Raw genomic sequence first — 26431 nt, 5'->3', positions numbered from 1 at the left:
GCTTTAGCCCACGAGGTTCCAATTTTCCCGCAATTCCCTGAAAATTCTTTTTACAATTTTTACTATTATGGCTAAAGTAGTGGGTCCCCCTATGAATCCCATGCCTCCCACATCAGATAACAATCATGCCACACCAAGGGATTGGGGAAAGGCAGGGGAAACTTGGAGGGGCCCCAACACTCACTTCGTCCCCTCAGGAGAGTGTCAGAATCCTTCTCCTGGTGCCAGTCTTGTACATTTTACATTTATTTTCCCTTTTAATTCTGTTACTTATGATTCCATCACTCCTTCTGGAGCTGCAATTTAATTCAAGAAACACAATTAACTAGCAAGTTCCACACCCGTGGTTTGGTAATCTCTAAATCTTTTTTCTTTTCTCTAAGATTTTTCTTTCTTTTTTTTTTTTTTCCATTTTTTCTGAAGCTGGAAACAGGGAGAGACAGTCAGACAGACTCCCGCATGCGTCCGACCGGGATCCACCCAGCACGCCCACCATGGGGCGACGCTCTGCCCATCCTGGGTGTCGCCATGTTGCGACCAGAGCCACTCTAGTGCCTGAGACAGAGGCCACAGAGCCATCCCCAGCGCCCGGGCCATCTTTGCTCCAATGGAGCCTTGGCTGTGGGAGGGGAAGAGAGAGACAGAGAGGAAAGCGCGGCGGAGGTGTGGAGAAGCAAATGGGCGCTTCTCCTGTGTGCCCTGGCCGGGAATCGAACCCGGGTCCTCCACACACTAGTCTAAGATTTTTCTAAAGCAAAGTTCCAATTTTTAATATTATTCCTGCCCTGTATTTTCTAAATGGGCAAAACCTTTTTTGGTCAGTAGGTGGATATCTGAAACTAGTTTCTATTCTATATTTCCTTTAGTTATCACACCCTTACTCTAGTGCCCTTCCCCCCACCATTCCACACACAGCACGTCCTGGCCCTGCCTTCCACTCTTCTTTCACTGATATCACCTGCATGCCAGCCATTCCCCAGAGGCTGGAGAAACACTTTTAATTTGTGGGCTCCACTTTTCTCTCACCCTCTTGGCTGCTTGTAACCTGGGACATTTATTTTTCCAATGTCCTTCTTTTTTGCAATATGTACATTGATTTCTTCCCAGTATAGCCCTAGTTCTTCTTGAATCGCTTCCTTTCTCCCCTTCACTATTTCACTCCTTTGGGGTCCCTTAAAAGAGTTTGACTCTTGGAGTACTGCTACTATTGCTTTAGTTATTCTTTTTTTCTGTTTCTGACTCAAATTTGGCTTGACTAAAAAGACATGGTACCCGCTCTGTATTGAGTATGTTTTAAGCCACTGTGGCGGATTCATTGTTAAATTTAACCATTGATCAAAGTACTATAGAGGTATTAATTATTACATAAGATAAGGGGAAAGAGCCAACAGAAGAGAATAATTTCTTCAGTACAAACAATTCACCATTTAAGATTGTTTTCTAGTTTTTAAGCCAGAAACCTCTAATTTTTGACACAAGAACTCAAGGCAGGCCTTAAAATCAGACACATTTAAACCTTAAACAAAGACTTCACATTACAAATAATCAAGAAATTTCAATGAGCATGCTGTATTTCAATTAAAATTATACCGGATATTTTTCTGACAAAGCTCCATAGACAAGGGAAGGTTCCCCCCTAGTGGCCTCTCAGGTGCATGCAGGCCGTGTCCCTGGAAGAACTTTAGACTCAAATTCAGAGGTTTTAGACAGAAACAATAAAAGCAAAGAATAAGATCTGACGAACACAGAGAAGTCTCTGGAAGTGTGAGGTGAGATCTATCAATCCAGGTTAGCTCAGTCTCCACTGATGCAGTGATGTGGGACTGACTAATTCTAGCTAATTCAGTCTCCACTAATGCCTTCCTAGAGCATAAATGAAGTCCCCACTAATGTTTTTTACTGAGAGCACAACTAGATACCTCTGAAAGTTTGAGGCGGGACCTGGTCCCCATTAATGTCTTTCTAGTGTATAACCAGACGTCTCCCAGCAAAGCCCGAGGCAGGACCTAAAAACTCTACCAACATCTTGGTCTTTGGAAAGCCTATTGCATGGGTGAGACGTCTGATCCCCATGCAATAGCCCAAACAGACAGACTAGTTCCAAACAGCAAAGTAGAAGATTGGCCCTGCCTACCTCTCTGGAGTTCCAAACAGCAAAGCAGGAGATTTGCCTTACCTACATATCTCCAGAGTTACAAATTAGTAAAGCCACAAATCTACCCTACCTACATCCTAGTCCCAAACAGAAAAGCAAAAGCAAGAATTAAGAGGAAAGCCAGAATTCAGTAAAGCAAAGGAGTTGCCTTACCTATCGCCTTGATTTCTCTGTCGAATTGTCCAAATTGTCGAATTTGGGAATGGGGAGGCATCTACTGGGGAACTGTCTGGACCCACAGTAAAACCAGGAGCCCTGAAAACATCTCAGGTGGCACCTCTTCTCGAGATTCCAGCAGGGTCAGGCAGCTCCCCAGAGAGACTGTCCGATTTGGGGTGTCTCTACCTGGTGACGGGAAACACTGCGGCCCCATGTTGGGCACCAAATGTTGTAAAGTACCTGTACCTCAATTCCATGGGTTTACATAGAGACACCAAGTCCAGATGAATTTTAAGGAGTTTTATTAAAGGAGGAGATTTATTAAATATGCTGGCTGCATATGACTAATACAGGGCATTCACAGACCCAAATCATGTTGTATGTCCGGGCACAGCCCTTGAGGCAGGTTATACACCTTTGTTCACACACATACAGGTTGGTGGGAAAAAGAGGAGGATGGGACATAATTCATTAGCAAGCTTACAACATTTGTCTATAGGACCTATAAAAACATTTCTACACATCAAAACTCATAAGGTAACACAATAGCAAAAATGTTATTCAACACATTAAAAGATATTCCTAAATTTTCTAGTGTTCATTTGCCATTCCTTTGTTTAGAGCAGGGGTAGTCAATGTTTTTATACCTACCACCCACTTTTGTATCTCTGTTAGTAGTAAATTTTCTAACTGCCCACAGGTTCCACAGTAATGGTGATTTATAAAGTAGGGAAGTAACATTACTTTATAAAACTTATAAAGCAGAGTTACAGCAAGTTAAAACATATAATAATAATTACTTACCAAGTACTTTATGTCGGATTCTTGCTAATTTGGGCAGAATAAATCTTTATAAAACAATTTACTATAGTTAAATCTATCTTTTTATTTATACTTTGCATACATAGAAATTACATTAGTTAATTGAATTATTAGTGGGATCCCTGAGGCTGATGCTGGGAAACTAAATATTAAATATCTGGTTCAATTTTTGTGAGGAACAAACGAAGGTCTCCCCTTTCGGAAATATTCAGGCAGTTTCTTTCTTTCATCATAATATGATTACCAGCACTAAATCCTGATTCCACAAGATATGAGGTAGGGAAAGATATCAATAAACTGAATACCATTTTCCACATATTTGGATATAAGACCGGCATTTTTAATTTTCCCATAGGTTTTCATATCCACCACTGTCAGATTTATGTTTACTTTCTTCATCATATCTAATTTCTAACAGTTCTTCTTGGCAAGTTGTATCAGCCTCTTCAATATTTGTGGTAAAACAATTTTTCATCCAGTCATACACCTTCAATTTCAAAATATTTTCAAATTGTTTTTCCATGTCCAATTTAAGTTCGTTGAAGTGGCTACTGAATCTGTCAATATCCTTAGGAGTTACATCATCTATTTTATAGATGATAATTGAGGAAACTGATGAAATTCTCTCTTCAATAGATTATGACAAAGTAGTTCAAGTTTGTCAATAAATAATAGCACAATATGGCCCTGGCCGGTTGGCTCAGTGGTAGAGCGCCGGCCTGGCATGTGGAAGTCCTGGGTTCGATTCCTGGCCAGGGCACACAGGAGAGGCGCCCATCTGCTTCTCCACCCCTCCCCCTCTCCTTCCTCTCTGTCTCTCTCTTCCCCTCCTGCAGCCGAGGCTCCATTGGAGCAAAAGATGGCCCGGTGCTGGGGATGGCTCCATGGCCTCTGCCCCAGGCGCTAGAGTGGCTCTGGTCGCAACCGAGCGACGCCCTGGATGGGCAGAGCATCGCCGCCTGGTGGGCATGCCGGGTGGATCCTGGTCAGGTGCATGCGGGAGTCTGTCTGCCTCCCCGTTTCCAGCTTCAGAAGAATACAAAATAATAATAATAATAATAATAATAATAATAATAATAATATCACAATACTTTGGCAACCTATAAGAGTTTTATTAGCTTCTTGAAGCTGCAAATTGACATCATTAAATCTCTTGAAAATATCTGCCAAGTAAAAGGCATCATTCTTTACTATTTTTTAACTGTTGACACAGATTGGTCTCATTATTACTTTCAAAAGATTGTATGGCACTATAATATAATGCAAGAAATCTAGCCAAAGATGTACCCTTTGACAGCCACTGAACTTCTGTGTGCAAAAGTAACTTAATAAAATCTTCATTATTGTCCTGGCAAAGCTGCTGAAACATTCTATCATTCTTTGCATTGGATTTGATCTTGTTTATGGCTCGAATTATTATACTTAATGATGAATGGAGACTTGTATTTAGATGTTTTCCTACAAAATGTTGTCTGTGCACCACACAATAAATACATAAAACATTTGGCACTTCCTGTTTTAAATAAGCAACAAATCCACGATAGTGACCTACCATCGATGGTGCTCCATCAGTAGCGCATGTAACAATATTATTCAAAGGAATATTATTTTTTGTAAAGTATGTTCTCATAGTATTAAATATAGATAATCCTTTTATATCTGTGATGAGATTTATTGTGAGTAGCATTTCTTCTCATAATATATTGTTTTCATCAAAATAGTGTACATATACCATCAATAAAGCATCATTATCTGCAATGGTAGATTCGTCCAATTGCATGGAAAATGAAGAGTTTTGGAGAATACTTATGTTTGTTTTCAATATTAACTGCCATTTCATCAATTTGTTGCTTTACTGTGCTATCACTTAGGGGCAATATTTTTAAAATTTGAGGTATATCCTGATGCATTACTGTTGAGATAAATTCTTTTATAGAGGTTATTATTACAGTTTCTCCAATATTATAGCTTTTACCATTTTTTGCAATTATTTGTGAAATGCGATAAGTGGCAATTAATCCATCTTTGTTCATTGTATGTTGTTTCTTAAATGATGCAACGGCAGTTGAACGATCTTGAAATTTTTTATATATTTCCTGAAAATATTCAATGGGCTTGTCCTTGTCATTTGGATGCTATATAGAAAGATTTTCTCACAATCAACCTGGCTTCATTGCCTCATTGGATAATGTTTTATTGCACAATAAACACATTGAATGTTGTTTATTTGCAACAGATTCTATAAAACCCATCTTCAGATACTCTGGCGAATAGCTGTGTATTTATTTTTTTTTTGAGACATGGGCTCACGATATTTCACAAGCACATGCTTGCTCTCAGAAATCTACGTACTGACTTTAGTTTCAATTACGTAACGATTTAGCTTCACTTAAGTAATGTGAACAAAACTTATGCGCTTGATGTCTGTTGTATGGTCACGACATTACAAGTGTCGTGGTTGAGTGAGAGTTTGTCGAGACGAGACTGAGTATCCGTGGTTGTGTGTTTTATAAAATTTTATGTAGTGGGTGTTGGCCAATGCCATCACTTCTTTGCGATTGGGGTGAAGTAGCAAGACATCAGCTAGTTTTGGCAGTCCAAGGCGGGGGGTTCCTAGAATGTCACCGTATTACTCTAAAATCTTGGAATTGAGACAAAAATATGAGTTAATTCATGTCTTCATTGTCCGTCAGTTTCTGTGATAGAAAGAGGCGTCGAACCATGGAGTTCTTTGTCTACGGGGTAATAAAATGACAAATTGCTAGTTTTTGGGCGACAATAGTGGTCATAAACTGCCCGCCAGATCAGGTGGCGGGTGTGGACATGGGGTCAGATACATGGTTGCTTGTGGATGCGGGCCAGGTGGTCACGAAAGAGGTCGGGTGCGGTCCTAATACAAATGCCCTGTGACAGAGTCTGACCGCTGTCCTGATCTTGACTGGTCCACAGTTAGTCGATTAGTATGTAATTGCAGTGCTGTTTGGTTGCTCTGCTACTGCCCACCATGAAAGCTGGAATGCCCACTAGTGGGCAGTAAAGACTAGGTTGACTACCACTGGTTTAGAGATATATATATACATTAATTATACGTCTCCAGAAGGGGAGGCGTGGTTTCCATGGTACTAGGGGATAAATGTCTGCAAATGGCTCATCAAATAAGAAAAGATTTTTTCAATCTCTCCTTTCCTGCACCTGGTTAACTATTTACCTGCTTCCTCACAGATGTGGGGGGAAGGATGGTAATCTAAATCTCCTTCCCCTCTTCATTTCCAATACAATGCTATCAGCCATCCTGAGCTGGTGCCAATCACACAAGTATAGAAATCACATTCACAAAATCTCTCTGCACGCTTAGCCCAAATCAATAAAATGTTCTTTAAGCTTCCTAAACTATTAATATTAATTCTGTAGCTTTTTGGTACCTACTACAGTGGCACCCCTTCTCCCCCTCCCTTTCTCTCTCTCTTCTCTCTAAAATCAATAAGTAAAATATGTTTTAAAAATCTGTTATAAGTTTCTAAAAAGATTTTTTTAACAATGAAATTTCTATATAAAAAGAAAAATTAAAGAAACCTTTTGCCTTCCCTTTGTCTGCTTCATCACCCACTCTTCACCATAAAAGGCAAAGGAAGATCAGCGATCATAAATAACTACTTTGTCAGGCAAAGTTCTAAAGAAATTAATCATATTTTCACAAGGGTATTAGACTAATTTCTTAATTAAATTGGAGTTTGGTACACAAGTTAATTTGAAAAATAATCTTTTCTTTTTTCCGAAGTGAGAAGGTGGGGGGGCAGACAGACTCCCGCATGCACCGGACCAGGATCCACCTGGCATGCCCACCAGGGGGCGATGCTCTGCCCATCTGGGATGTTGCTCCGCTGCGGCCAGAGCCATTCAAGTGCCTGAGTCGGAGGCCATAGAGCCATCCTCAGCACCTGGGCCAACTTTGCTCCAATGAAGACTTGGCTGCGGGAAGGGAAGAGAGATATAGAGATAAAGGAGAAGGGGAAGGGTGGAGAAGCAGATGGGCGCTTCTGTGTGCCCTGGTCAGGAATCAAACCTGGGACTTCCACACGCTGTGCTGATGCTCTACTGCTGAGCCAACTGGCCAGGGCTTTGAAAAATAATCTCAATGGAGATTTAGCAATGTGTGATTTTAAAAATTAATGTTAACATAAAAATAATCAAGTCCAATAATTTCTAAATCAATGGAATCAAGGTTCTAGAGCATTAGTTTAAGCTGAAAAGTTGAGAACTCAAACCTACCCATGTTAGGTTAGCCTGTAGACAAGCTCACCAAAGAACAACTTGAAGAGAACCAAGGAACATCATGGGAGTGACAGTGGGAGATGCTGACAGCCAGCCACTAAGCCTGAGGCCCTGAAGCCACTGAAGAACAGCTACTCTTCTTTTACTCTCTCACAGGTAATGTGTTTGATGGGGAAAGAGTCAGTCCCAGTGGATGGAATAGGAGAGCCCAGGCTGGTTCTGTGGACAGAGGCTGAGGTCTGAGAGGGATACAGTGTGAAATGCATCTCTTAATTGCCTTTAGTAGAGCCCTCAGAAACTCATGCCAAATTCCTAGGGAGAAAAAAGCTGTAATAGAGAAGACGCTAAATAAAGAGTTATTATTACTAGAAGCACAGCAAGGAACTGACAACATACAGCTCTGCCTTGAGTGAGGAAAATAATACCTCACTTCAGAACCAAGAACCTTGCCAAGATTGAGAGAACGGAGAAAGAGGTCAGGCAGAGCAACAGGGGTCAACATTATGCACTTCTAGGTAGAAGAAGAGGGAGATCAAATAAAATGACTTGCAGAGAACAGTAGTAACATCAAGAGGAGATGGTGGAGGCATCCAGGACACCAGCTAGGCGGCAGAATAGAGATTAAAACCACACTTCATGCCTTTTTGGTAGCACAATCATAAAGGGACCCTCTAATCCTCTAACCCTGTCACTGCCCATTTCAGGCCACACCACACTGACCAAGATAAGTTTCAGATATTTGCTAGACAACACTAATTTTTGTCCTTCATGTGCAAAGTTTCTGAAAACTCAATTGATTAAATATGCAAATGAGACCGTATTAAATATATTTTAGTATTTACCAAGGTAAAGAAAATTTTAAATAAAAAACATAAAATTTAACTCATATGTAAATACTTTATTATATAAGCAATTGATATCCATTAGAAGAAAAATTCTGTATTGCCCTATCAGCTTGCATAAATTTGAAAACACAATTTTGGAATGACATTCAATTGTATTACTCCACCAAACACACAAAGGAAAAAAAATCATTTGAGAAAATATAGAAGACTAAAGTCAAATTGTTAAATCAACAATGATAAATCCATGAAAAGATTAGTATATAACCATTAAAATAATGTTTTTTTAAAATGTGTGATAACTTGTAAAAACATGTTATACTAATAAATAAAAAAGGTAAAATAAATAGAATGTAGAGAGTAAAGGTACAATTTTCTTTTTAAGACATAAAGTTACAGAAGAAAATAAATGCAACAATACACTATTTATTTTATACTTTACTTTCCATTTACTTAAGAATCATCCATTCTTTAACAACTTAAAAATAAGTGCAGAGGAAAGAATATAGCTTAGTTTTTACTTTAATAAAATGTGTAAAAAGCCCAAGTCTTCACAGGATTTAGAATTGAAAAATTGACTTTACAGATCCAGAAAAAAACTGCTTTGAATCATATAATTCTGTGCCTTAGCTTATAAATCACCATTTTTTCTCCCACATGATCTGGAACAGATATCTGAAACAAATTGTGTGTCTGGCAAGTTATCTTGCTGAAAGGAGCCCGTTGGTAAAAGCTGACCGATGGTACAATATAAGGCCCTTCTTACTGGATCTTTCCCAAAATTTAATCATGCTACTCAGTGTAAAACAAAACAAAACAATGTTCAGAGGTTTAAATCCAGCCTTAGCAAGGCGTCTCCCTACATACGCTCCTTTTTCTTACCTGTATCATTTGCCCAGGAGTGTCTTAGGGCTAAACATTGATACTGGCATTAATTATGTTACATTTATAATTAATTTACTTTTGATCAACAGGTACAAAAATACTTCTTTTTTTTTTTTAAGATTTCATCTATTCATTATAGGGGGGAGAGAGAGAGAGAGAGAGAGCGAAGGGGGGAGGAGCGGGAAGCATCAACTCCCATATGTGCCTTGACCAGGCAAGCCCAGGGTTTTGAACCGGCAACCTCAGCGTTTCCAGGTCGAAGCTTTATCCATTGCGCCACCACAGGTCCAAAAATACTTCTGGATGGTGATCTATGTCATAATAGGAGTGTCTTTGTAGGGTAATAGCTGGCTACATCAGAAAAACAACCATGTGATTTAGGGTGGAGACTTTGAGCCACATGGTATCAGTTGACCTGGAGACTGAGTTTAACCATGTGGGTAATCAGTCAATCAATCAATTATGCCTATGGAATGAAGTTCCAATAGAACTCTGAACACCAATTCATGCATATTGTCAAACGATGCTATGAAGTTAATGGGTCATTACTCTACAGGAGAAGACAATGAAAACAGCTTTCAGAACCCTCCCAAGCTGTGTCCATTGCTTCTCTTCCTTTGGGTGATTTTAATGTGTATCGTTTCCCTGTAATAAATCATAATTGTGAGTATAATAACTTTTAGTGAGTTCTATGAATCCTTCTAGTGAATTACTAAACCTGAGGGTAGTTTTGAAAATTTCCCAAACCTGCTGGTGGTGTCAGTGTTAGGGAGTGTGCCCTCAAACTTTGCAGCTTGACTAACTCCAAGCATGTAGATAATATGTAAAAATTGAATGTAGCCTGATCAGGCAGTGGCGCAGTGAATAGAGCGTCGGACTGGGATGCGGAGGACCCAGGTGCGAGACCCCGAGGTCGGTAGCTTGAGTGCGGGCTCATCTGGTTTGAGCAAAGCTCACCAGCTTGGACCCAAGGTCGCTGGCTCGAGCAAGGGGTCACTCGGTCTGCTGTAGCGCTACAGTCAAGGCACATATGAGAAAGCAATCAATAAACAACTAAGGTGTCGCAATGAAAAACTAATGATTGATGCTTCTCATCTCTCTTCGTTTCTCTCTGTCTGTCCCTATCTATCCCTATCTATCCCTCTCTCTGACTCTCTCTCTGTCTCTGTAAAAAAATTGAATGTAGTAAATTGGTCCTCAGGCCATATTTTGCCAATTCCTGATCTTGCTCATTAAATGATATATACAGCATAAGTGTATATATAATTTGTTGCAATAAATGTAAAATTCACAACTGTGTCCAAACAAGCTGTAATATTCTACCAATCAAAATAGTCTTTAATTATCAAAATTTGCAGATATTTTAAATATACATAGAATAACTGAACTACAACATATTTATGACAAAATCGATGCTGAAAACAAACAAAAAATCCCAGAAAGGATTTGTACCTTTGGCCCATAGAAAAAGAGATGCCGCCCTGGCTGGTTGACTCAGCGGTAGAGCGTCGGCCTAGCGTGCGGAGGACCGGGGTTCGATTCCCGGCCAGGGCACACAGGAGAAGCGCCCATTTGCTTCTCCACCCCTCCGCCGCGCTTTCCTCTCTGTCTCTCTCTTCCCCTCCCGCAGCCGAGGCTCCATTGGAGCAAAGATGGCCCGGGCGCTGGGGATGGCTCCTTGGCCTCTGCCTCAGGCGCTAGAGTGGCTCTGGTCGCAACATGGCGACGCCCAGGATGGGCAGAGCATCGCCCCCTGGTGGGCAGAGCGTCACCCCATGGTGGGCGTGCCGGGTGGATCCCGGTCGGGCGCATGCGGGAGTCTGTCTGACTGTCTCTCCCTGTTTCCAGCTTCAGAAAAATGAAAAAAAAAAAAAAAAAAAAAAGAAAAAGAGATGCCAAACAACACCTGTTTTTAACATATAAACATTCATTTCCATGTTTTGATGGTCAACATGTTCTTTCAATCTTGTCAAAGAGATTGTAGGAGGAAAAAAATCATATGGCAAGCAGGCTGCATTCATTTTAAATCTGGTTTTCATTTGGAATAAACTCAATTTTCTGTTTTTACCATATTCTGCTCAATATGAGACATTTTTGGGATGGTATAAAATAATCTTACTATTTTATAATTAACTATTAACCATGGATAATTTATTTCTTCAACTGAATTTTCTATAGTAGTTATAAAGTACCATAGGCTGCTATAATTTAATAGCCAAGTTAGACTTGCTGGCATGAATGACTCTTTCTAAGTGACTGACATATTATAACTAAAATATCTACTGGCTAGATAGTCATCTATATAATATCAGAATATGTCCTATCCTCTAAATAGTTTCCTTCCCTCTCATATTGGTGGGGAAGCTGTCTGACATCAGCAACAGTATCCACTTACACTCAGCTTATTGTCTGGCATGTGACAAATACTGTGTACTCAGCCAGGATATCCTTGAACTTTGACAAGTACCACCCTTCTGACTTCAGGGGAGAGAGCAGAATGGGGCAAATTCACATTCCTACACTACTTTGTTTCAGCTGTAACATGGGCCCATTCCTAATTTCTCACAACATGGAAAACACTGCACTGTAGCACTGTAGCACTTAAAATTTTACTGAAGGCTTGAAAATATTAAAGGATAATTGGAACATAAAAAAAGAAAATATATAAAAAAGAAATTTAGATAGATATTGGTCCTAGAGTCAATCAGCCATTGACCTGCACTAAGGATCCTCTGCAACCATCTCCCTCTTTAGCCCTTAGTGTGTCACAAATAGCCAACATCATCTGGCTATGTATCTCTATCATGTCCTCCTTAACCCGAGTCCAGTCCCACTGCCACCAACAAAGAGAGAGGATGAAGTCTTCCATTTCTCTAATCTCAGGCCACCTTTATTCTTTCTCCAGGAAACTGACTATGGGGCTACCATTTTCTTTAGGAGAGATTACCCCACCCTCAACCCTCACCTTCAGATATCATTTGGCCCCTCTTACCTATGCCAAGTGACAAATATTTGACAAGTACACTTCCCAACCCTTGGCTTATTCAGCTACAAGCAGCATCCCATGTGAGGCATTAACTATCCAGCATCTGGTAGGCTGCAGCAATCCAGTGTAGTTTCATTTCAGTCTCCCTCTCAGTATGCAGAAGAAAGAAATTAGACCTATGAGTCCCCTCTGGCATGGTCCTAGTCTCATAATTTACTGTGAGGAAAATTGAAGAAAAAGGTACTCTCATCTCTCAAAAACAATTCTTTTAGAATTAGTAGAAAGATGCCCACCCACCCCCAACTCTGTAGTAGTCTCATTCTAGAAAGACATACAATTTAGATTTATAAATGTAATTTAACATCTCAATTTGAAACATGAGCATTTGGTTCAATGTGTCCATAAGAACAATGGCCAGGCATTTGTTTGCAACAAATTGATTTTAGAAGTTTACCAAGGTACTCACAATGAGAACAAACAGAAAGGAGGACCCAGGTTTAAGGACAAATTTCCGTGTCCAAGAATGCAGAAGCAGTTCACCACTGTCCTAAATGATTTTCTGGTTTCAACAACTTCCCTGAGGCACCAATTGCACTGGTATGTGATTATAGTCCAGCAGCTGAATGCTCTGGTGATTTAGTTGTCTAAAAGGTCAGTTAGGGCCTGACCTGTGGTGGCGCAGTGGATAAAGCGTCAACCTGGAAATGCTGAGGTCGCCAGTTCGAAACCCTGGGCTTGCTTGGTCAAGGCACATATGGGAGTTGATGCTTCCTGCTCCTCCCCCCTTCTCTCTCTCTCTCCTCTCTCTCTCTCCCTCTCTCTCTTTCTAAAAAATGAATTAAAAAAAAAACAAAAGGTCAGTTAGTTCTAACAAAGTCCATAGTCCAGAAACCCTGGTTATAGTGAGAAACATGTTTGTGTTTTTCTATTTCAAACAGCCCTTCTTTCCTCACAATATTTAATTATTTCTGCTGTAGAAATGTTTATAAACATACCTCTACCTTAGAGATGTCTGAAAATATAGGCATTTTGAAACTGTGAGGTTTATTCAAACAACATACCTATGTGCCACGAACCAGTGCAGCTAGTAATTCCAGGTCCTGAGTGGGAATGGCGTGGAATTGAGAAAATAGATGTAAAGAGAAAAAGGATGGGCTCTGCAGGACTCTTTGCAATGCAAAAAGATAGCTTGTAAAAGGCAAGTCTCCACCCTCCTACCTGCTTTATTTATAGGGCAAAGTGAGGTCATTAGCAAATCAAAGATATCATTAAAACAAAGTCACATTTCCAAGGCAACCCAAGAATTCTCCCAAGTGCAGAAAACCCCCACCAAACATAACATCTTAACTTCACAAAACAAGGACCTCCCATGTCCTTGGGAAAAACTGCCTCAAGTTTTTCCCAAGGACATGGGGGGTAGGAAGAGTACAAACAATCTGGCACCACAGCTAACATGGAGGTGTGGAGAAAAACGGCTTTAGCAACTTCACTAAGCATGTGAGGTGGGGAGTTGGGCAGACTATCAGCTTACTGCCAGTTCCCCACACCTCTGTCCTCCAAATATCTAAACCACAAGGACCTGTTGACTTGCGGTCCCCAACACCTGTGTGTGAATAAAACAAGAAATACTATCCAGTAGAAACTATTGAATATTAAGAGAGAAATTGTAGTAATATATATAGCCTGTATAAGGCTCCAGATGTGGCCTGGCTTGTGTATGAAAGTGTTACTTTGCCTGACCTGTGGTGGTGCAGCGGATAAAGTATTGACCTGGAGCAGTGTTTTTCAACCAGTGTGCCGTGAGACATGGTCAGGTGTGCTGTGGGGAAATTAAACATGGGCCCCCAAATTACGGCCCGCGGAGACTATTTATTCGGCCTGCCGCCAGCCGCCTCCATCCAAACATAAACATTCCCCTCACAATTCCTCCAGCTATCAGCGACAGGAAGAGTGGAGGCACAGGGAACACTCACTGACCAATCACCTTTTAGGATTCATCCCGCCCACTAGAGATGAACCAATAGCAGGTCGCCTCTTATCCACACCCAGGAAGGTCCCCCCTCGGGCTGCCATGCACTTGTCATTGTGTGGCTGCTGCGAGTAGTTGAAGCTGCTACTCCTCCTCATGGTCCTGATTTCTAATCCTGGTCAGGACTGGAGGTAAATGTTGCCACCACTAGATGAAGCCTCAGCCTCAGCTGGTTATGTCTATCCTGATGGTGTATATAGATATTTGACCTTTTTCTTTTTAAAAGAGGCCCCCGCAGAGGGTGATATACAATGCATCACAATGTTATCTATATTGTATATGGCCTCCTGAAGGGTCATCTTCTTAAAGAGCTCAAATCTCTATATACACCATCAAAACAGACAGAACCAAGGCCCCTGCACCCAGCTGACCATGGGATTTGAACCCACAACCTCAAGGAGAACTCTAGTATTTATCAGAATCCTTACCTAGAAAGCAAACTTCTCAATCTGACAGTAGAGATGCTCTGAGGACTTATGATGTTAAACAAGTACCCAACATTTTCTAAAATTGATTTTGTCCAGTCTCTATATAGAGTATTTGCCAAATTGATTTGAACCCACAACCTTGATGAAAGCTCCAGTATCTATTAGCGGGACTGTATATATGAGGGGATACATGGGACTGTATATATGAGGGGTTACATGGGACTGTATATATGAGGTTACATGGGACTGTATATATGAGGGGATGTTACGTGGGACTGTATATATGAGGGATGTTACATGGGACTGTATATATGAGGGATGTTACATGGGACTGTATATATGAGGGGGTTATACTTTTTTATTTAATTTTTTTTTTAATAAATGTAATTTATTTAAAGGACCTCTGCCAGGCATATTTCACTCTTGTGACAGTTTGGGATCTCAGCAAGACGAGCAAGTGACAGTGATGGAGAAGTTTTTGAGAAGGGAAAATGCAAATGCTGAACAGGGCCCTGGACAAAATTCTGACCCAGATGAAGGCCCTAGTATGAGTGGTCGACAAAAGAAAAAAGACAAGATGGTGAGCTCGAGGCAATACAGTGAAAGCTATCTTTCATTTGGATTTACTTTCACCGGGGATGAGACAGCACCGACTTGGCTGTGCTTGGTGTGTGGGAGAAGCTTAATAGTGCCATAGTGCCAAGCAAGCTTAAACGCCATCTCCAAATGAAACACCCTTCCATTCAAAACAAGCCGATGGACTATTTTGTACGCTTACGTACAAACAATGAGAAACGGGCAACTTTTTTGAGAAAAACCACAAAGGTAAACGAGAGAGAGCCCTCAAAGCTAGCTAGCTACCTTGTTGCTGAACTTGTAGCTAAATCAAAAAAGTCCCACACTGTGGCAGAAACATTAATACTGCCAGCTTGTAAAGCCACTGTAAATGAGATGCTTGGCCCTACCGTGGCCAAAGAGATAGCTAAAGTGCTTCTCTCAGATAATACAATTGCCAAACATTGATGACATGTCTGCAGACATTGAAACTGTTGTTTTGGAAAAGGTGCGCATCAGTAAGAAATTTGCCTTGCAACTTGATGAGTCGACGGATATTAGTGGACATTGTCAGCTCTTGGCCAACGTGCGTTTTGTGGATGGAGAGCCATTAGAGAAAACTTCCTATTTTGCAAGGCACTGCCAGAAAAATCAACAGGAGAGGAAATATTTCGGGTCACGTCGGAATATCTTGATAAAAGCGGGCTTACATGGGAAAACTGCACAGGTGTCTGCACTGATGGAGCCGCAGCCATGGTCGGGCGCATCAAAGGCTTCGTAAGTAGGGTCAAAGAAAGAAACCCAGATGTTATTGTTACGCACTGTTTTTTGCACCGTGAGGCCCTCGTTGCAAAGACCTTACCAGCAGATCTAGCTCCTGTGTTGGATGATGTTGTGAGCATAGTGAATTTTGTGAAGATGCGACCTTTGAGATGTTGCTTATTTGCGTCTTTGTGTAAAGAAATGGGAGCGGAACATAAAATCTTATTGCTTCACATGGAGGTCCGGTGACTGTCGTGCGGCAAAGTGCTGGCCCGTGTGTATGAGTTGCGAGAGGAACCTAAAGTATTTCTGACAAACGAGAGGTCCGATTACTCAAAGCTGCTTGCAAGTGATGAGTGGTGTGCAAAGCTGGCATACCTGGTTGATATATTTCATTATCTGAATGAACTGAACACACAGATGCAAGGCCGAAATGAAAACCTGCTTACAAGCACTGATAAAATGGATGGATTCCGTTTAAAGGTGCAGCTCTGGCAACAACATGTGCAGCGTGGCAACCTTGAGATGTTCCCGCTCACCGAGAAACAGCATGATGGCAACACTGCTGCAATGTGCAAGGTGATTGGCAGACATTTGAAAACTCTTGAGATGAGGTTGTCATTTTATTTCTCTTCAGCCTTCACAGAATGCCTTGACTGGGTTAGGGACCCATACAGCTCAGTATCCTTTGCTGGAAAGGACATGACTTTAAAGGAGCAAGAGGAACTCATTGAACTGAAACAAGATCGTGGTTTAAAGCTAAAGTTTGCTGATCTTCCTTTGGACAGTTTTTGGTTATCTGTTGCCAAGGAGTTCCACATTCTGGCCAACAAAGCTATTTTGACATTGCTCCCATTTTCAACCACATATCTATGTGAGCTGAGCTTCTCAAGCTTGACTGTGATAAAAACTAAAAACAGAGAGAGACTGAGAACTGTTGAGGAAGAGCTTTGTGTGTGTCTTTCTACCATTCCTGCCAGGATATCCCTTTTATGTTTATCGAAACAGGCCCAGGTTTCATACTAAGTGAGTATAAATACATTTAGAAACTATATTATTAACTATATGTATAATATGTACTGTGTTAGAGTGTCATTTTGGTAGGTGGTGTGCCCCAGGATTTTGTAAATGTAAAAAATGGGCGGCGCCTCAAAAAAGGTTGAAAATCACTGACCTGGAGTGCCAAGGTCACAAGTTCAAAACCCTGGGCTTGCCTGGGCAAGGCACATATGGGAGTTGATGCTTCCTGCTTTCCCCTCTTGTTTCTTTCTCTTTCTCTCTCCCCTCTCTAAAATTAATAAAGTCTTTTTGTTTTAAAGTGTTACTTTGACCAAAATATGCCTCTTTTATAACCTTTATAAAGAACTATCTTGAAGGCCAAAAACATATAACTTTTCAAAAATTAAATTGTGGGATTTATACATTGTTTTTCTTTTTCCTAATTCACTAATGTGTCCAATATTTATTAATTATATTTCTTTAAGTTTATTTTGCAATTATGTTCCTAGATTTTTAAGGTAGATGCTTAGTTATTTACTTAAGTTTTTTTTTTTTTTTGTATTTTTCTGAAGCTGGAAACAGGGAGAGACAGTCAGACAGACTCCCGCCTGTGCCCGACTGGGATCCACCCGGCATGCCCACCAGGGGTGACGCTCTACGCACCAGGGGGCGATGCTCTGCCCCTCTGGGGTGTCGCTCTGCCGCGACCAGAGCCACTCTAGTGCCTGGGGCAGAGGCCAAGGAGCCATCCCCAGCGCCCGGGTCATCTTTGCTCCAATGGAGCCTTGGCTGTGGGAGGGGAAGAGAGAGACAGAGAGAAAGGAGGGGGGAGGGTGGAGAAGCAAATGAGTGCTTCTCCTATGTGCGCTGGCCGGGAATCGAACCTGGGTCCCCCGCACACCAGGCCGATGCTCTACCGCTGAGCCAACCGGCCAGGGCCTACTTAAGTTTTTTTTGTAATGATAAAATTATTTATATCTACGAATTATCCTCTTGTGGAAGGAGGGGCAGGCCCCCGCTTGGCTTGGAAGGAAGAAATGAAAAGAATACAAAGGAAAGGAGCCAGCTGGGGTAACTGAGTCAGCCAGTGATAAATTATCTGTATCCCATAGTCACAATACAAAACAAGAACAGCAGGATCTGTATGTAACTACGGCCAGTGATCTAGAAACCCCTTCCCCCTTGTTGGCCCCACCAAAGCTTTCCCTCCCCTCTCCTTGAGTCCTGGGAAACCTTAAAGAAATCACATGCTCATTGCTTAGATACTGTAAAGGTATATAACCCGTAAGAAAGTCAACTTCGGGGAGCCCGTGTTTTGGAGTTACAAGTCCCACATGCTTCACCAGCTTTAATAAAACCTACTTCCTTCATCAAGTTTCTGGGTGTCTTTGTCTTCCTTTGATTCCTGCAAAACTCTAAATATAAGAACCATTCCCATGTGTTTTAAGTGTGGTATTGTCATTATTACCAATGTCTAAATAATCTGTTATTTACATTTTCATTTAATTTTTTGGACCCAATAGTTATTTAGGAGAGTCTTTTTAAGTTTCAAAATGGTTAGTTTTTACAGCATTTTGTGATCTGAGGATTTAACCAATACAAATTTTATATACCCTTTATACTATTTCCTTTTTGGCTTAAAATATTATCAATTTTTTGTTAATATTTCATGAAAATGTGAAAAAAGAGAGTATCTACAAATTATCTGGTACTTGTATATTAATATTTTTAATAAAATAAAGCTTATTAATCATGCTGAAGTAGTTCAATATCAGATTTGAGCTGGCAGAAAAGTGAATCAGTGAATTAAGAAGAATAAATCAGTCAATCGTGATTTTTCAGTCTGAAGAACAGAAAGAAGAGTGAAAAAAAATGGACAGATTCTAAGAGACCTTCAGAATATCATAAATCATACAAACATATGTTTAATGAAAGTCTAAGAAGGAGGAGAAAGAATGAGTCAGAGAGAAATAAATATTATCCCCAAACTAACCAAATTTGATGGAAGACATTAATCTACACATTGAAAATGCAGAACAAAGGAAAAACTCAGAGACATCTAAACCTAAATAGGCAAAGTGTCAACAGACAAAGACAAAGAGAGAATCCTAAAAGCAGCAAGAGAAAAGTAACTCACAAATACAAGAACTACTCAAAATTTACAACTGACTTCTCATCTAAAACTATGAAAGCCAGAAGGCAATGAGATAGCACAATGAAGATGCTAAAAGGCTGTTAACCAAGGATTCTGTCTTCAACAAAACTGGTCTTCAAAAATGAGGAGAAATTCAGACATTCCCAATTAAAAAAAAAAACCCAGCAAATTTCTCATTAAGAGTCTTGTCCTACAAGGAATACTAAAGGGAGCCCATGGTAAAATTAAAGGATACTAGACAATAACTTGAATTCACCTGACAAAATAAAGAACATCAGTAAAAGTAACTATAAGCAAATATTTAAAAAATCATATAAGTGTATTTTTACTTGTAACTTTTCTTCTATCTGAATTAAAAGATTGCATAAAGCAATAACTATAAAATTGTGCATATAGATATATAATATACAAATATGTTATGTACATGACAACAATATCACAAAGGAAGGGGGTAAGAATGGAACTATATTGCGGCAAAGTTTTTGTATACGCTGAAATTAAGTTGCTTATTGATCCAAACTTGATTGTTGTAAGTTAACTATAGTTTACTATGAGTATCTTGGCAGGCAACCACGAAGACTAACTTTAAAACGATATACTAAAAAATAAGAAGCATAAAATGTGCCTGACCTGTGGTGGCACAGTGGATAAAGCGTCGACCTGGAAATGCTGAGGTCGCCAGTTCGAAACCCTGGGCTTGCCTGGTCAAGGCACATATGGGAGATGATGCTTCCAGCTCCTCCCCACCTTCTCTCTCTGTCTCTCTCTCCTCTCTCTCTCCCACTCTGTCTCTCTCTCTCCCTTTCTCTCTCCTCTCTAAAATGAATTAAAAAAAAGCATAAAATGATGCTCTTTGTTAATCATTGGGGAAATGCAAATTAAAACCACAGTAAGATATCATTTCACATCCACCAGAATGACTATAATAAAAAAAACATAGAAAATAACAAGTGTTAGCAAAGATGTGGAGAATTTGGGACTCTCGTGCTTTGCTGGTGGAAATATAACATGGTGCAGCCACTTTAGAAAACATTTTGGCAGTTCCTCAAAGGACTAAACAGGGATTTATATATAACCAAGCAATTTCATTCATAGATATATAACCACAATTATTAAAAACATATATTCAAAAAAAATTGTACATAAATATTCATGGTAGTATTTCACATAGTGATAAAAAACAAAGAGATGTTGAATATAATTTGTGAAATTTTTCTCCATTACAAGCCTTGCTTTATATGTAAAGCTATTCAAAAACCTTGTGTAGAATTTAAGGAGTCAGTGAATGGGGGATGAGAAATAAGAAGGTAAAAGGGTAGAATGGAGGATGACAGAACAGGAGATGAATGCTAACTAGTTAAGAAAGGTAAATGGAGAATCAGAGGAGACAAAAAAACAAATGCCCAGATATTTCTTCATCATGATATTTGTATCTCACAGCCTTTTCTTTCCTCCATGATATGAGATATTCATATATATATATATATATATCAGAATGTAGATATTCATATATATATCAGAATATGAATATAACAGAATATATTATATATATATATATATATCAGGATAAAGAGGGTGAAGTTAACATGCTCAATGGCTCTATGGCTGCTCTTACTCCATTACAGGTATTAGCATATATGGAACATTTTCAGACTTTTTGTAGAAAGAAAAACTCTAGCTGGCTGTGGTAGATATGAAGATTCTCTGTCTAGACTGTCTTCAAGAAAGGACTTGATGCCTAGCAGTGGGGAGTGCAGCCAGCAGGCAGCCTCTAGGTATAAGCTTTTCCCAGAGATCTGCTTTGCCTGAAGCCTCCCTCTTCCTAAGGCAGCTTTGCCTCTGGTGACTGAATGAGGTAGGGGTAAAAAGTCTTGCCCATTGGGGGTACTAGTGTCCGAGTTCCATATCAGATGGGATGAAGTTTTTAGTCCTGCATAATAGTTCTTCTCTCTCTGTCCAGTCCTGCATCATTACCTATTTTACATAAGTAGCATTCCTTTTTTTTTTTTTTTTAAATGAGAGGAGGGAAGATAGTGACAGAGACTCCTGCATGTGCCCCGATTAGAATCCACCTGGCAACCCCATCTGGGGCCAATACTTGAATCAACTGAGCTATTTTTAATGCCTGAGGCTGATGCTCAGACCAACTGAGCTATCCTCAGTGCCCTAAGCAATGCTTGAGCCAGTCAAGCACCTGGCTGTGAGAGGGGAAGGTAAGGGAGAGGGAGGGAGAGAGAAGCAGATAGTTGCTTCTCTTTTCTGCTCTGACCGGGAATTGAACCTGGATGCCCATGCACCAGACTGACACTCTATCCACTGAGCCATCAAGTCAGGGCCCATAAGTATTTTCTTTCTTTCTTTTTTTACAGAGACAGAGAGGGATAGATAGAAACAGAGAGAGATGAGAAGCATCAATCATTAGTTTTTCGTTGTACATTGCGACACTTTAGTTGTTTACTGATTGCTTTCTCACATGTGCCTTGACTGCGGGACTTCAGCAGACCTAGTAACCCCTTGCTGGAGCCAGAGACCTTGAGTCCAAGCCAGTGAACTTTTGCTCAAACCAGATGAGCCCGTGCTCAAGCTGGCGACCTCAGGGTCTCGAACCTGGGTCCTCTGCATCCCAGTCTGACGCTCCATCCACTGCGCCACCGCCTGGTCAGGCAGTATTTTCTTAATAAAACAAGTTGTTTTCATTTTATTTATTTATTTATTTATTTTTTCTTAAGTGAGAATCAGGGAGGCAGAAAGACTCCCACATATGCCCTGACCAGGATCCACGCTGCAAGCCCCCTAAGAGGCAATGCTCTGCCCATCTGGGACCATGGCTTTGTTGCTTGGCAACTGAGCTATTTCAGCACCTAAGGCAAAAACATGGAACCATCCTCAGTGCCCAGGGCCAACTAGCTGCAACTGAGCCATGGCTATCAGAGGTGAAGAGAGAAAGAGAGAGAGAGAGAGAGAGAGAGGAGGAAGAAGAGGAGGGGTGGAGAAGCAGATGGTCATTTCGCTGGTGTGCCCTGAGTAGGAATTGAACCCAGGGCATTCCTATGCCAGACTGACGATCTACTACTGAGCCAACCATCTAGGGCACCACTTCTTTTAAAAGCTCTGATGCACTGTTTGCTTCCAGACTCTCTAAACCAGGGGTCGGGAACCTTTTTGGCTGAGAGAGCCATGAATGCCACATATTTTAAAATGTAATTCCATGAAAGCCATATAATATGTTTAACACTAAATACAAGTAAATGTGTGCATTTTATGTAAGGCCAACACTTTTAAAGTACAATAACTCTCTGAATTCTTTTTATTTTATTTATTTATTATTATTTTTTTTTGTATTTTTCTGAAGCTGGAAACGGGGAGAGACAGTCAGACAGACTCCTGCATGCGCCCGACCGAGATCCACCCGGCATGCCCACCAGGGGCGACGCTCTGCCTACCAGGGGGCGATGCTCTGCCCCTCTGGGGCGTCGCTCTACCGCAACCAGAGCCACTCTAGCACCTGGGGCAGAGGCCAAGGAGCCATCCCCAGTGCCTGGGCCATCTTTGCTCCAATGGAGCCTTGGCTGCGGGAGGGGAAGAGAGAGACAGAAAGGAAGGAGGAGGGGTGGAGAAGCAAATGGGCGCTTCTCCTGTGTGCCCTGGCCGGGAATTGAACCCGGGTCCCCTGCATGCCAGGCCGACGCTCTACCGCTGAGCCAACCGGCCAGGGCCTGAATTCTTTTTAATAACGTTGTTATGCTGTTGCTAACCAATGATGAATAAAGTACTTCTTACCATTAATGTGACTTCTGGTGCTGCATGGTTTTGCTGATGGCTTTGTAGTCTGGTTGATATGTGCTGAGGTTAAGCTTCATGCAGGCGTTGAGACTTCCATCCGTTAAACATGATCGTAGGTTGGTCTTAACGTTCTTTCGATATGAGAAAGACTGCTCATATGCATATGTAGAGCCAAACATGGTCAGTACAGCAATACTCACGCTGCAGTGTGTGGTATGTGACGGGAAGCGCGTTCCAAGTTTTGACAATCAGCTTATCTGCGGGTTGAAGTTTTTTCATTTTTCCCCACTTGTATTTGCTCGCCAACTCTGCTCGTTGTCATGCAAGTTTTTCCAAATCTTCATTCAGTGACTTGAACTTATTTACCACATGTCTGAGGCCTTCAAGTCAGCAGTTTGTAGCTCAAAATCTCTGACGGAGACACCGGGGACATAACTCAGCTCGGTGCTGTCCACTGCACACTTGTGTGGATGGGTGATGAACTTAAAAAAATGAGTGCGCTCACGATATTCTCCAAAGGGCGCTTTGAATGACTGCAGGAGATTAGATGTGAAGCCCGCTAGCTGCTGGAGATCAAGATGTTGAGCAGGGTCACTTGTTGTGCGTGCACCTTTAAACTCTCCCAGTTTTTCAAAGTGTAGTAAATGACCTGTTTTAATGTATGCGATGAAGAGTTCCAGCTTGTTTTCAAATGCAAACACTGCTTATTGAAGGGATAAGACTGTATTTCCAATGCCTTGCATTTTCACATTGAGATGGTTCAGATGTTCAATCATGTCCACGAGATAGTAGAACTTCAGGAGCCACTCAGTGTTAGCTAACTCAGGATGCTCAACGTTTTTCATTTCAAGAAAAGTCCGGATTTTGCTCAGACAAGCTGTGAAACGGCTGAGCACCTTCTCTCTTCACAACCAATGCACACTGCTGTGCAGAAGCAGACCAGGATAATTATTCCCAACTTCATCCAGCAGTGTTTTAAACTGGAGATCATTTAAAGCTTGGGCAACAGCCTGACCTGTGGTGGCACAGTGGATAAAGCGTCGACCTGGAAATGCTGAGGTCTCCAGTTCGAAACCCTGGGCTTGCCTGGTCAAGGCACATATGGGAGTTGATGCTTCCAGCTCCTCCTCCCTTCTCTCTCTCTGTCTCTCCTCTCTCTCTCTCTCCCTCTCCTCTCTAAAATGAATAAATAAATTAAAAAAAAAAAAAGCTTGGGCAACAATAAAGTTGACCACCTGAATGACCAGCGACATCACCTAACCAAGCTGCTTGCCACACATCTGAGCACAAAGCGCCTCCTGATGTAGGATGCAGTGAAAACTTAGGATGAGTCTCTTTTCATGTCCACGAAGAAGCGCTACGAATCCTGTTTTTCCTCACCATGCATGGAGCACCATCAGTACACACCGAAATAAGTTTATCCATTGGTAGATTTTTTTCTTTAGCGAACTCAGTGAAAGACTTGAATAAATCCTCCCCTCTTGTTGTCTCTTTCATAGGCAAAACAGCAAGACTTTCCTCACGTAGTGTGTCACCGACAGCATACCTTGCAATCACGTTGAACTGGGATAAATGGCTTACGTCTGTTGACTCATCCAAAGCGAGAGAAAAGAATGGTGCTGCATTTATGTCCTTCACTTGTGTTGCCTCAATTTGACTTGCCATCATGCTGGTACGATTGTGAACAGTTTTTGCCAACAGAGGCATGTCTTTTATTCATTTGATTATCTTGTCTTTATCCGAAAAGTCGTCAAAAAGTTTATTGGCAACATCAAGCATGAATGTTTTGGCATACTCCCCATCTGTGAATGGCTTTCCGTTTCTCACAATTGCTAAACACCAGCAAAGCTAGCCGAATTCCAGTCACTTTGTTGGGTCCAAACACGGAGTTGCTGCTGACTAGCCTGCACTCTGCACAGTAGCTCTTGACATGCTTTCTTCCTGCTGTCCCCCACTAGATATTTCGATGCAAATGTAGTATGATGTTGTCGAAGTGCCGCTTTATATTTGACTGTTTTATCGATGCAATTTTATCATTACATATTAGACACACTGCAGAACCTGCTCTCTTCACAAAGATAAATTCCTCTGTCCATTCCTGCTGAAAAGTAAGATTCTCCTCATCTTTTTTTCTTTTAGCCATCTTCTTCATCTAAAGCGTTTCTGCAATTAGCTAGCTGACTACTTGATAAAAGTAGGAAAGTTTACTTCTTGACCTCACAAGGACCCGTGTACGTTATGCATTATCTAATAAAAATTTGGTGTTGTCCCGGAGGACAGCTGTGATTGGCTCCAGCCACCCGCAACCATGAACATGAGCAGTAGGAAATGAATGGATTGTAATACATGAGAATGTTTTATATTTTTAACGTTATTATATTTTTATTAAAGATTTGTCTGTGAGCCAGATGCTGCCATCAAAAGAGCCACACCTAGCTCTGGAGCCATAGGTTCCCGAACCCTGTTTTAGATGCTCCCATTCTTTCCTCCTACAAAATAAGGAAGAGAATAGCCATTATAAATAAATCTGACTTTAAAAAACATTCTCAGCGCCTGAACAGGAGGTGGCACAGTGGATAGAGCATCGGACTGGGATGCGGAGGACCCAGGTTTGAGACCCCGAGGTCGCCAGCTTCAGTGCGGGCTCATATGGTTAGAGCAAAAGCTCACAAGCTTGGACCCAAGGTCGCTGGCTCGAGCAAGGGGTTACTCGGTCTGCTGAAGGCCCGCAGTCAAGGCACATATGAGAAAGCAATCAATGAACAACTAAGGTTTTGCAGTGCGCAACGAAAAACTAATGATTGATGCTTCTCTTCTCTCTCTGTTCCTGTCTGTCCCTGTCTATCCCTCTCTCTGACTCTCTCTCTGTCTCTGTAAAAAAAAAAAAAAAAATTCTCAGTATTAAAATAAAGAGAGTATCTGAAAATAACCTCTCTTTTATAAGAGACCTAATAATTAGTAGTAGGGCATTTCTTCTAGGAAATCAGAAAATTGGTTAGACTGTTATTATTCTCTCTCTTATAAGAGTCCCTTGAAGATTTATGCATAATTTGGAGTTTAAGAATTGTAAACTATTCTCACTTTGAAGACTTTTGTGAAATTGCATAGATATTAGGTAATATTAAGTATATTTATATAATTTATGGTTCATGAAACAAACAGAATCAGTTTTCTGAAATTGCACCTAGATAAAAATACCAGTAGTCTGCCTTCCCTCTCTTCATACAGAGTATCAAGTGTAGTCACAGGGCTGTGATAGTCATTTAACTATATTTTTACATTAGTATATATTATATATTGCTATATTTATTATTACTATTCACTATGTATTGTAGTATATATTATATATACACACACAAAAAAGTATGTTATATTATATAATTTATATATTTTACTATAATACTATTTTACTTTTTCTTATTTTTTATAGCATTTTAAATATGATCATTGATATATGCTTCAATATTTAGGTATAATTATATGTATGTAAATGTACGTACAATAATATATTTGTCTTGCAAAATAAGGATAATTTCACCATAATGTTCTCATGTAGACTCTTATATGATATAAAACGAGTTCCACAATTAGTTGTTGCA

The 26431-nt window shown here is 40.7% G+C and overlaps 1 protein-coding gene across 1 annotated transcript in view; it reads right to left on the bottom strand.

The window, feature by feature from the left end:
• LOC136404245 (uncharacterized) overlaps window positions 1-26431 on the bottom strand; it is a 45558-nt gene that overhangs the window by 10231 nt on the left and 8896 nt on the right. The window contains exon 3 of the mRNA XM_066383633.1: window positions 13183-13288. Within this exon, the coding sequence (XP_066239730.1) occupies window positions 13183-13288 (106 nt within the window). The remainder of the gene's footprint in view (window positions 1-13182; window positions 13289-26431) is intronic.

This window comes from Saccopteryx leptura, chromosome 4 (genome assembly GCF_036850995.1).
Source record: "Saccopteryx leptura isolate mSacLep1 chromosome 4, mSacLep1_pri_phased_curated, whole genome shotgun sequence".
Lineage (NCBI taxonomy): Eukaryota > Metazoa > Chordata > Mammalia > Chiroptera > Emballonuridae > Saccopteryx > Saccopteryx leptura.
The sequence above is the reverse complement of the archived record's forward strand: the minus strand, read 5'-3'. Positions and strand labels throughout refer to the sequence as shown.